At 46.4% G+C, this 12,771-nt stretch overlaps 2 protein-coding genes across 7 annotated transcripts in view; one reads left to right on the forward strand and one right to left on the reverse strand.

The window, feature by feature from the left end:
* CD47 (CD47 molecule) overlaps window positions 1-6,076 on the reverse strand; it is a 47,836-nt gene extending 41,760 nt beyond the window's left edge. For 2 of the 5 annotated variants that reach the window (XM_050961013.1, XM_050961004.1), the window contains exon 1: window positions 5,935-6,074. In XM_050961013.1, coding sequence (XP_050816970.1) covers window positions 5,935-5,980 — 46 coding nt within the window. In that variant the 5' untranslated portion in view covers window positions 5,981-6,074. Of the gene's footprint in view, window positions 1-5,934 lie in introns of all 5 variants that reach the window. The other 3 variants (XM_050961035.1, XM_050961044.1, XM_050961024.1) reach the window with 3 other exon arrangements.
* Window positions 1-12,771, forward strand: part of HHLA2 (HERV-H LTR-associating 2) — a 790,111-nt gene that overhangs the window by 692,549 nt on the left and 84,791 nt on the right. The window lies entirely within an intron of this gene.

A 12,771-nucleotide genomic window follows, 5' to 3' on the forward strand; every position in this document is an offset into this window, starting at 1 on the left:
TAAACGAACTTTATATATACTACAGTGTTAGTTGGCACTTTGTAATGAAAAACACACACATATTGCTTTGGTCAAACAAAACAATCACTTAGCTTACTCATTGAACTTTCTTGACTATACCCTGAAAAAACCAAAACATAGTAGAACTGTACATAAACCTAAACACTATCATAGATTGTATAAACTTTATTTTAAAAAGTTTAAGTTAATATTAAGCAAATACACACCATTAAAAATGACACTGATGCCCTGATACAAAAAGTGAATAAATGACAACTAATATTTTTAATACTTCAGCTTTCACATTTAATAAAAAAAAGGTTCAACAGAGTTCACTGCACAAGGACAAGTTACAGCTTATGGGATGAGTCTGGCAAAAACATTATATGAAAAAAGTTAAACTTATACCAAAGAATGTAAATATTTTCCATTCTGACTTTAACACTACAGTATAGGAAAGTAGGTTATTTACCAAGTCTCATGAAAAACATGAAATCATCTAAACCACTAAAAATAAAAAGTACAGTAGAACCTCAGAGTTATGAATACCTTGGGAAAGGAGATTGTTTGCTGGGTCATTACACAAACTGAATCTATTTCCCCATGTTAAGTATCCTCACACCTTCTTGTCAACTGTCCGAAATGGGCCATCTTTATCATCACTACAAAACTTTTTTTTCTCCTGCTGATAATAGCTCATCTTAATTAATCAGCCTCTTAGAGTTGGTATGTCAACTTCCACCTTTTTATGTTCTCTGTATGTATATATATCTTCTCACTATATGTGCCATTCTGTGCATCAGATGAAGTGGGCTGTAGCCCACGAAAGCTTCTGCTCAAAAAAATGTTAGTCTCTAAGGTGCCACAAGTACTCCTGTTCTTTTCGCGGATACAGACTAACACAGCTGCTACTCTGAAATCTGAAATGTTCGTAACTCTGAACAAAATGTTATAGCTGTTCTTTCAAAACTTTAGAACCAAACGTTGACTTAATACAGCTTTGAAACTTTACAATGCAGAAGAAAAATGCTGCTTTTAACCATCGTAATTTAAATGAAACAAACACAAAAACAGTTTCCTTACCTTATCAAGTCTTTCTTTCTTTATTTATTTTAGTACATTATGTTTAACACAGTACTGTACTGTATTAGCTCTTTTATTGGTCTCTGCTGCTGCTTGATCTCATATTTCTGGTTCCAAATGAAGTGTGTGGTTGATTGGTCACAGTTTGTAACTGAAGTTCTACTGCAGGGGTCAGCAACCTTTCAGAAGTGGTGTGCCGAGTCTTCATTTATTCACTCTAATTTAAGGTTTCGCATGCCGGTAATACATTTTAATGTTTTTTAGACGGTCTCAGACTATGTATTATATAACTAAACTAGTGTTGTGTTGTAAAATAAACAAGGTTTTAAAAATGTTTAAGAAGCTTTATTTAAAATGAAATTAAAATATTTATCTCATGCTGCCGGTCTGCTCAGTCCGCTGCTGGTCTGGGGTTCTGTTTACCTAGGCCAGCAGCGGGCTGAGCGAGGCCTGTGGCCAGGACCCCGGCTGGCAAGGGTCCGGCAGCCAGAACTCCAGACCAGCAGCAGGCCATGCAGGGCCGGCGGCTGGGACCCAGAGGGCTGGGGGCAGAGGGCTGGAGTCAGGGCTGGGAGTTGGGTATGTGGAGGGGTGGAGGTGTCAGGGCAGAGGGGAGCCTGGGTATGTGTGGGGGTGCCAGAGTCAGGGCTAGAGTTGTTGGGAACTGGGGGGAAATGGAGTCAAGCAGAGGGCTGGGTGTGTATGAGGGAGGTACAGGGCTCAGGGCAGGGGTCTGGGGGTGTGTGCGAGCAGAGGGCAGTGTGTGCGTGGGGGGGTCAGGGGAGAGGGCTGGGTGACTGTCCCCCTAAGAACTCCCAACCCCCCTGCTCCTTTTCTCCTGACTACCTCCTTCTGGAATCCCTGCCCCAAATGCCCCCCAGGAGACCACCTCCTATCTAAGTCTCACTGTTCCTTGTCCCCAGACTAGACCCCACCCCCTTACCTATCCCCTGACTCTTATCCACACCCCCATCCCCAGCCAGACCCCCAGGACTCCCATGCCCCATCCAATCGCTCCCTGCCTCCTGATAGGACCCCCAGAACTCCCAACTCATCCAACCCCCCCCAACTCCTTGTCCCCTGACCACCCCCTCCAGAGACCCCCCCATCCTAACTGCCCCCCCATGACCCTCCTTGCTTCCAGTGCCTTGACTGCCCTGTCTCCTATCCATCCACCCCCACCCCCTGACAGACCCTGGGACTCCCATGCCCCATCCAACCCCCTCTGCTCCCTAACTGCCCCCTCCAGAGACCCCCACCTCATCACCCCCCATCCAACCCACCCTGTCCCCTGACCTCCCCCACCCCTTATCCAACCCCCCCAGCCCTGGGCCCCTTACCATGAGGCTCCACACAGAGCTAGACATGCTGCCCTGCAGGAGAGCACAGCCCCGCCCCTCAGTGTTGCGTGCGGCGGCAGCAGAGCTCCAGTTGAGCGGGAAGCGTGTCTGCCTCCCCGCAGAGCCAAACGCTGCCCCGCGGGAGTGCGCAGCCCCAACCCACAGAGTGCTGCGTGCGGCTGCAGGGCTCCAGGGGAGGGGAGAAGGCGGGGGAAGGGCCGGCAGCTTGCTGCACCTGGCCCGGTGCTCCAGATCGGAAGCACGGACCCACGGCTTGCCATGCCCAGAGAGTGGGGTCATTTGCCCACCCCGTGCGCACAGCTATGCTTCTGCTTCCTGCCCCTGCGGGAGGAGCTGAGGGCAGAGGACAGCAGGCAGGGCTGGGCAGGGCAGGATTTTTTAGTGGCATGCTGGAGTCCCAGCAGGCTCCAGCATGCCATTAAAAATTGGCTCGCGTGCCGTCTTTGGCACGCGTGCCATAGGTTGCCGACCCCTGTTCTACTGTATTAACTTAAATGTTCCTTTAAATTAACTACTAACATAAAACTCTTGAGAGTTATCACTTTGTCCCAGATTCAGCAAGGTATTCCAGCACAAGACAGTCCTATTAAGCTAAAGGGACTACTCATATGCTTAGATTTAGGCACATTACTGGACTGGGCCTGTCTGTTGACTTCATATAGCTGATTCCTGGTTTCAGCTTTTCATGATCCAAGGAAGACATACATAGGATCACAGAACGGGAAGGGACCTCAAGAGGTCATCTAGTCCAGTCCCCTGCACTCATGGCAGGACTAAGTATAATCTAGACCAGGGGTCAGCAACCTATGACACGCATGCCAAAGACAGCACGCGAGCTGATTTTCAGTGGCGCTGTCAGCCTGGGGTTCTGGCCACCAACCCCACTCAGCCCGCTGCTGGCCTGGATGGACAGAACCTTGGGCCGGCAGCAGGGACCCCAGCTAGCAGGGGCTGGCGGATGGAACCCCAGACCGGCAGTGGTTCTGTCTGCTGGCCCCTGCCAGCCGGGGTCCCCGCCACCGGCCCCACTCAGCCTGCTATCAATCTGGGGTTCTGTCTGCCAGTCCCTTTAAATGTAAAATGTATTACTTGCACACGAAACCTTAAATTACAGTGAGTAAATGAAGACTTGACACACCACTTCTGAAAGGCTGCCAACTCCTGATCTAGACCATTCCTGACAAGTGTTTGTTTAACATGTTCTTAAAAATCTCCAATGATGGACATTCCACAACCTCCCTAGACAATTTATTCCAACGCTTAACCACCCTGACAGATAGGAAGTTTTTCCTAATGTCCAGCCTAAACCTCCCTTGCTGCAATTTAAGCCCATTGCTCTTGTACTATCCTCAGAAGTTAAGAAAAACAACATTTTCTCCCTCTTCCTTGTAATAACCTTTTATGTACTTGAAAACTGTTACCTTGTCCCCCTTCAGTCTTCTCTTTTCCAGACCAAGGGTACGTCTTCATTACCGGTCATATCAGCGGGTAGCAATCGATTTCTCGGGGATCGATATATCGCATCTCATCTAGATGTGATATACTGATCCCCGAACAAGCTCCTGTCGACACCGGAACTCCACCAATCCGAATGGCGGTAGCGGAGTCGACAGGGGGAGCTGCGGACGTCGACCATGCACTGTGAGGACGGCAGGTAACTCAATCTAAGATACTTTGACTTCAGCTACGCTATTCATGTAGCTGAAGTTGTGTATCTTAGATCCATTTCCCCCCTAGTGTAGACCAGCCCTAAACAAGCCCAATTTTTTCAATCTTCCCTCATAAGTCATGTTTTCTTAGCCTTTAATCATTTTTGTCGCTCTTCTCTGGACTCTCTCCAATTTGTCCATATACTTCCTGAAACGCGGTGCCCAGCACTGGACACAATACTCCAATTGAGGCCTAATCAGCACGGAGTAGAGCAGAAGAATTACTTCTTGTGTCTTGTTTACAACACTCCTGCTAATACATCCCAGAAGAATGTTATCTTTTTTGGGAACAGCATTACACGGTTGACTCATATTTAGCCTGTGGTCCACTACGACCCCCAGATCTCTTTCTGCAGTACTCCTTCCTAGACAGTCATTTCCCATTTCGTATGTGTGCAACGGATTGTTCCTTCCTAAATGGAGTACTCTGCATTTGTCCTTATTCAATTTCATTCTATTTACTTCAGATCATTTCTCCAGTTTGTCCAGATCATTTTGAATTTTAATCCTATCCTCCAAAGCACTTGCAACCCCTCCTAGCTTGGTATCACCCACAAACTTTATAAGTGTCTATGCCATTACCTAAACCGTTGATGAAGATACTGAATAGAACCAGACACAGAACTGATCCGTGTGGGACCCCACTGATTATGCCCTTCCAGCATGACTGTGAACCACTGATAACTACTCTCTGGGAACGGTTTTCCAGCCAGTTTTGCACCCACCTTATACTGGCTACATACAGGATGCATTTCCCTAGTTTGTTTATGACAAGGTCATGTGGGACAGTATCAAAAGTTTTACTAAAGTCAAGCTATACCACACCTGCTGCTTCCCCCCATCCACACGGCTTATTAAGCTGTCAAAGAAAGCTATCAGGTTGGTTTGACATGATTTGTTTTTGACAAATCCATGCTGACTGCCACTTATCACCTTATTATCTTCTAGGTGTTTCCAAATCGATTGCTTAATTATTTGCTCCATCATCTTTCCAGGTACAGAAGTTAAGCAGCCTGGTCTGTAATTCCCCAGGTTGTTCCTATTTCCCTTTTTATAGATTGATATGACAAGAGAATTTATTTATTTACACAATTATATAATTATGTTGTAGGGGCCTCTGTGCACACACACTTCAAATCATGTAGCATAGGTCTCTGTGCATATACACTTCTAAGAACATACAAAGGGCTATAACATACCCCAGAATGTTAAACATCAATGTAAAAATTAGCTGGGTTCCCCAATGCCAGTCGCCTGCGCTTTGGGGGTACTGAGCACCTGCCACCCCCACTGCCTGCAGCGGAACCTGGGGGTGCTCGGCACTGAAAAGCCAGCCACCCCCTCCCCCCCGCAGGAGCCTAAAGACAGGAAGCGAAATGTAACTTCCACCCACAGAGGCTATATGGGAACGTGGCTTACACCGCTCCCAAGGCAGAGCCTGGCCCTGGGCTCGGTTCCCAACACAGACACACACGTGCCCCCTCCCCGCGCGCCCCCCAATGCGCCCTCCCCCCCCCGGCCCGGGCTCTCCCACGGACCTCTGCGGTGCCCGCCGCTTTCAGCAGAGCCGAGTGCAGGGCCCCGGCCCCCCTCCCCACGCGGCGCCCGGGCGCGACGAGCCACTACGGGCTGGCGGAGGGGTCCGGGCCCGCGGCTCGTCCCGCTCGGTGGCAGCGCCAGGCCCCGCCATTCCCGCCCGGGTGCCGCTGCCCGATGCGCCCGGCCAGGGGCTCTAGGCCCGGGGGGGGGGGGGGGGAGGGAAGCGGCGCGCGGGGACTCACCCGCGCACACGGCGCCCAGCAGCACCCAGGCGCCCAGCGCCCACATGGTCCCGTCCGCGAGGCGCTGCTCGGTCCAGGAAGCCTCCCCGCCTCCGCCGCGATGCGAACCGCGCTGGCCAGGGAGCCGCCCGAGCTGACGCGCTTCGCAGCCGGCGGGGCGGGGCCGGCGGGTTTCGCTTTCGGTTACCAGGGGCAGGGAGAGAATCCCAGCCCGAGCGCGCGAACGTTAGCGGGGGCGGCTGGGGGCGGGGGCAGAGGGGCGGCTGGGACCCCAGCGCGAGGGGGCGGGGATTGGGATCCCAGTGCGCGGGGTCTCTTGGTAGGGTCAGGGTGAGTCCTGCGCAGTTTCAAGTCTTTTGTAGGCTCCTGGTCTCTGCCCAGGCTCCTGGACCCTGTGGGGAGACACTGTCAAACTTGCAATACACTGTATTGCCAACCCCAAGAGTTAAAAACTCGCGAATCAGCCCCCTCCCCCTCCAAAGAGAATGGCTTAAAATCACAAATAAAAATTCACTTGGGGATCTTTTTATTTGGTATTTGGTGTTTGAGGTCTTCAGCTGAACTCAGGGCACATTTTCTAGCTTTCCTCCACACGCTGAGACCTAAAGTCTTCCTTTTCCTTAAAAAAATAAAGTCAGGGATTCTCATCTAATAACACACCAAAACAAAACATAGCCTACTAAGGCTATGTCTACACTACGCACCTTTTAGCAACACAGCTGTGCCACTACAGCCGTGCCACTAAAAGGTGGGCAGCATAACCGCTCCTTGTAGCCGAGCTCTCTCCCGCCAACAAAAAAATTCCACCTCTAACGAGAGGCAGGAGACAAAGCACTGTTCACACAGACACTGTTCATTGGTAAAACTTTTGTCTTTCAGGGGTGTGTGTAATCCTTGTTCCTTATCCTATTCATTCTCTGAATGCCATCGCCTCAGCCCTGCAAAACCTGTAAGACATCCCCTGTAGCTTGCAAACTCTGCAGGGACTCCTGTTATGGAGTAATTCACAATGTTTTAAAACTAGAGGGTCACACTCTTCGTTGTTCATGCAGGCCGATCTGTGTATGTGTTATTCAACTTCTTAAGTGCAAATGGAGGCCTGGCTGGAGAGGAACTTGTCAGAGCGGGTGGTGAGGGGCCCGGATGAAGGCTGGCCTGAATGACTGTCAGGGCCTAGCAAGGGTGCAGGAAAGAGGAGGCAAGGGTCCTGGTTGGTAAGGGAAGGAGCTGCCTGCAGTGGGATGGGAGGGGCAAGAGACCCAACTGGGTATACAGCTCACCTCACGTACGCAGTGAAGTGCGTGGCCCTCTAATAAGTGAATAGGCTACAGCAGAGAGCAACAGGGAACTTTCTCTGCCTGCAGCATTCTATAGGCCAGATAGTGGAAATCGGGCTTTTCCTGCTTTCTGATTATTACCAGAATCAATAGGCTTCTGCCCATTGATACCTAGAACATTCCCTCATATGCTGGAATTGATTGACTACAGTTTTCAAAAGTAATTGTGCTGCATACATACAAATGCCACAGAGTTGAGAGTAGGGCCTCACTTCTCTCTGTCCACTAATTAAATACCTTAAGTGGTAAACTTTATTAAATTGGAGTCAAGGTTGTAAATAGGGAGTGGAACTTAGCCTGGAAAATCATCCTGCAAAAAAAATTAGGAAGTATGGAATGGTGGAGCTGAATTCATCCAAGCAGCCTTAACTCTGTCCATGTCACCTCCCACAAAACAATTAAAAAACAGGAGAGAATGAACGCAATCTTCAAACATCATTCAACATCATCACCAATCTTACTTACTTTAGGATAAAACACAGTTGTCAGTAAAATAAATGCTGTGCCACTGGCTTGCTGGGTGACCTTGGGCAAGTCACTTCACTGCCCTGTGCCTCAGTTTTCCCATCTGTAAAAGGGGGATGATGCTAGTAACCGCTTTGTAAAGCACTTCGAGATCTACTAATAAAATGTGTTATTGAAGAGCTAGATATTATTTTATTATTTTATTTTTATTATTGTGGTTTATTTGATGTCTCTTCACCAAAAGTGACCACATTCTGGGCTATTTTTCAAGACAATTCCCTCCAAAATTATATGCCATTTCCAGTCTAAAACATGTTCTGTCCTGGGCACAGAGAGCTGCAGACTGGAGTTCTGGGACAATATCAGATTTGTGTACAGTTGTATAGTATGGTGCCAATGAGAGAAAACTGTGTGCACACTCTCTTTCTGCTGCAGAGTCCAGAGGGGTACAGCTGCAACACACCCACTCATCCCTGTTGCCAAGGCAGTATATATAGCACACCCACACCCTGCTGCAAAGGCAGCATATATAATATACCCAAAACCCTGCCGCCAATACAGCCATAGAGCACACATTCTTCTAGCTGCCAGGAGGCCTGTTCTTACCTATGGGAGAGATGCATGCTCTTAGTGTCAGGTGTTTATCTGTAAACTACAATAGTAGTCTGTGTTTCTGAATCCCAAGGATGATGCTGTGTGTACAGCTTCACTGTGCCATTAAGCTGGGTGCAGATCTGCAGCATGCACTACTGTAACTCTGCACCAGAAGTCTGCAGTATTCTACCCCCCTTCTAAGTTCTTGGGGCTGGGTATGCAGCACCCTCCTTTTCTGTTTCCAGTGCTTGTGGTTTCTACTGAAATGATCTACCGCTGTGCTGTCACTCCCTGCTGCAGGGCTGTCAAGCAAACTGCTTGTTGCCAAAAAGACTGTGTGCCTTTTACCAAGTCCTCTTCCATCATCAAGACACTGCATGCTAGTGTCACCACTGTCTACCCTTGCTGTCATGGGATACCATGTGCTTATGCTCATTTGGTTCCTGAGGCCCCTGGGGCACATGTAGCAGCAGTTCTCAAATGTAGAGGCAGAACTGCACTATCATTTACATATTTAATGTACGGTTCTATTTTTATGGATAAACATACCCATGTATGGTTGTAAAAGTGTATGTTATATACACCCTGCCTAGGAGGCACACTAACTTTCAATAGGCTATCTAATCTAGTCTCTAGTATAGCTACCAGTAGGCACTGATTTGCAATTTCAGATTCTTATTCCGTAAAGTGAAGCTGACTGTTATATGTGGTCACATTGGAAATGGGTAGAGACAAGTGTCACAGACACAGAGAATTGTCAGGGAGGCAGCTGACTGCTGTAGCTGGCAGGGAAATTCAGAAGAGTAGCATAAATAGGCCTGCATGCCTGAAGCCTCTTCAAAGGCTACCCGCAATAACAATTTGTCAGACTGACAGGGTGCGAGTGCCATTTCCTTCAGCGGCAAGAGAGCAGCCAGACCTCCATCTGTACACTTGGCATCTCCACAATACATTAATCATAAACACTGTCCATTAGTTTAACACTCACATTAACAGTCCCATGTCCAGAAGCCATGGCACAGCATTATAATAATAAATAACATTTTGCACTCATCTGTAAACCTCATTGTCTTTTACAAAAGTGGATATTGTTAGCTCCATTTTATTGATTGGGAATCGGAGGCACAGAGAAGTTAAATAATTTGAATAAAGATACGTAATGAGCCAATAGCAGAGCTAGGAACAGAATCCAGCTTACCAGATTTCCAGTTTTCTGAGCTAACCACTGTCCAAGTCCTGGGGGTATAGTCTAGCTATGTAACTATGAATCACTGCTCTATAGTCTGTGACTTTTGTTTATTGGAAAACTCAATCCTGCACCTTTATTATTGCTCTCAAACAAAGTATGAGAATAGACAATTTTTTCTCACTCCTACTATAAGTGATTATAAGAGGGATCCTGTCTTGAGCAAGAGGTGGGTAAATAGGATCAAAGTCAAGACAGAGTATTCATTACAGTCACACCATGCTTTTCAAAAGATAAACATTGCAGAGTAGGCAATGCTAACCAGAGATATAGGTTCTGCTTGGGCTCGGACTTGGCCTCTCCTGGTGAGCCCCTCTGTCTGCTAGCCATGAGAGAGGACAAAGGGATACATCTATTTCAGTTTCATTTGACATATTTCATTAAGTTACTGATGTCTGTAAGTATTCGTGCAACTCTAAGCACCAACATATGAAAGGTTCCATGAGAAGATCAAGCTAGGTTCAAAATCCAACAACATTTCCAAAAGAACTTGTCAAAAATAAAAAAACAATTTGGCAAAAAAAAAAACCAAAACCCTTTCAAAGTTGTTTCTATTTCACAGGGATAGAAATGGAATAATGTTGGGTTTTTTTTCCAGACTTTTTTTGCAAAATATTTGTTTGAAAAATCCTGAAATTTCAAAATTTTATTTCCCTCTTTTATTCCCTTTTTCTACTCAGTACAATACAATGAATAGTGTGCAGTTTTTTAATTCCATTTTTTTTATTGGTATCTTTCTTTCAGATACTCCTCTGGGGGTTTGTCAAGCATCTTTTTCCTTCAGTGGCTTCAGGGCACCTGGCAAATGTATTAAATTAAAAGCCCCCCATGCTGATAGGGCCACGGAATTCAATTAGAATTTTGCTATTGAGTTCATTGGATGCCTAATCATATCTTTAATTAGCTACTTACTTTTACATCACAGAGCAAGATAGGGTTTGATTGAGGCTCAGGTTAAATAAAAAAGACCTCTATGTCTGCCAGAGAGAGTCTGACATCTTCTTCTTGGGTATCATGTAATCTCTGATCCAGCGTGAGAGCATTGGAATTATGGCATTGACAAAGGGCTCAGTCAAGTAACAATAGACTAGGCTGCTTCTTGACAAGCAGTTGTGGGCTGATGGAGATAGGCCAACATTCCTCAGTCTTACTTGGGAATGGCCTCCCCTTATATACACAATTCCTATGGAATTAAATAGTGATGAAACATATAGGATTTTATAAAAATTACCATATTATTATGGAAGTTTGCAATAGAAGATGATCGCCTCTCTATAGGTGTTTTAAAACATTCTATAGAATTCTGTAGCAGGGAAACAATTTTGTGTTCAGTTCTATAGCATGATTAAAAAAAAAAATTAAAGAAGGAAGGGAAAGTTAGAATTTTCTATTACATGCCGTAGGAGTATTCCATAAGGATCCCATTCCAGCCAGAGAGGCATCTTAAGATGAAACGTTGGCTGCTGTCTCAGCACACCTTCAGCATTCACTGCCTGCTGCAGTGTGTTCGCCAAGCAGCATTCACTAGTCACAGACATACTTATGCATGTTGTTACAGTATGAAGCGTACTCTCTGCCCCTCTTGCACTTAGCAAGTCAGCCCTCCCTGGAGGCCCTTAGCAAGCCAGCCTATTCTGTCACTACAAGTTTTACAACCTGTCCATACAAGCCCTTGGCAACGCAGTGCCATTGCCTTCTCTGTACCAATGAAATATGTAAAATGAAACGGAAGAGGAAATTTCTCTCTTTCCGCCATCATGGCCAGCTGACTGAGGGGCTCTTAGGAGAGCCACGGTAGAGCAGTAGCAGAACCTATGCCTCTCTTATGTTAGAATCTCTTGTTCAGAAATGTTATCTTTTGGGAAGCCCAGTGTTGTACTAGGATTTCTCACAGGGCAGGTACTCGAAATATGCATGAAGGACAGTCTGACCTCATGAGATTGTCTTAAAAGTGTTGAGTTTAAAAATAAATTTGATTTTTTTTCCTTCGCCTTCTGGTTTGAGCCTTTATGATTCACATATTCAAGCTTTTTCCCCATACCACGTGGGCTAGAACTAATGTACTAGTTTTTGCTTAATGGGAGCTGAGACCTTCATGTAATCATATGACTCATGGCACTGGGGTTTTAAACAAGAGTGGATGACATTGGATCTCTGCTCTGAGGCACTCACAAGGTAAGGAAAGAGAAGCTGAGAACTCCTTCCTGAGGAGTTGTGAAAGCAACACCATTCCTATGAGCAGAAGAATGTTACACACTAGGTATAAATATGATGTGGATAACAAATAAAATAAAAAGTAATCCAGTCCCTCAAGGAATGATATAATAATGATCACATTTGGCTTCTCTAGCACTCCCTTCATCTGAAGAGCTTACGGATAGGGGATTATTATCACTTGCCAGAGGTGGATACTGAGCCACACAGAGGTTAAGTAACTTGCCCAAAGTCACACAAGGCTAGACTGTGACCTGGATTACAGGACTGCAGAAGGGAGTAAGACTCTTCTTTAGTCCTCAAGAATATACCTACACCACAGCCTTGAAGGTGCCTCTCAGCACGATTAGAAGACAGACATGAATTAGCTCTGCTTGAGCTAGCCCGCTAGAAATAGCAGTGTAAAGGCAAGAGCGGCAGCTCAGGCTAGTTTCCAGACTACAATCCCTCCTGCCTCCCGGGGTGTGTACTCTGGTGGCTAGCCTTAGCCCCTGCAGCTGAACTGCTATTTTTAGTGCCTTAACTTTTACATGTGTCTATCTACTCACGTACCCTCCCAGCTGCTCTGTAGACTTACAGTGTATGGGCTATCCAGATTATGGATCCAGAGTAGATGAGCCAGAGCGGTCAGTAGCAGTGTGTTCCTGTTATAGATAAAACCATGAATAAGCAGGAAGGGAGGAATATTGACTGAAACATGTGTCTCTGAGTCACAATGCCTTCTGGAGCTACTCCTTCCATGGTACAATTTACACAATCTAGCTCACAGAAAGTACCTGAGTCAAGAATTGAACTCCATATCCTTTTACTCCCAGTCTCTTGCCAATAGACCGTGCTGCCCATGTGCTATGAGTTAATTGTCTGTTAAATAGGATTATGATGAAAACCCATTATCAGAACCGATTTAATCTGAAATGCCCTTTTAGCTAAATATAGGTTATATCCCCCCTGTGTGAATTACTCATTTACTTCTCCTATTAT

The sequence above is a fragment of the Gopherus flavomarginatus genome, chromosome 1 (genome assembly GCF_025201925.1).
Source record: "Gopherus flavomarginatus isolate rGopFla2 chromosome 1, rGopFla2.mat.asm, whole genome shotgun sequence".
Taxonomy (NCBI): domain Eukaryota; kingdom Metazoa; phylum Chordata; order Testudines; family Testudinidae; genus Gopherus; species Gopherus flavomarginatus.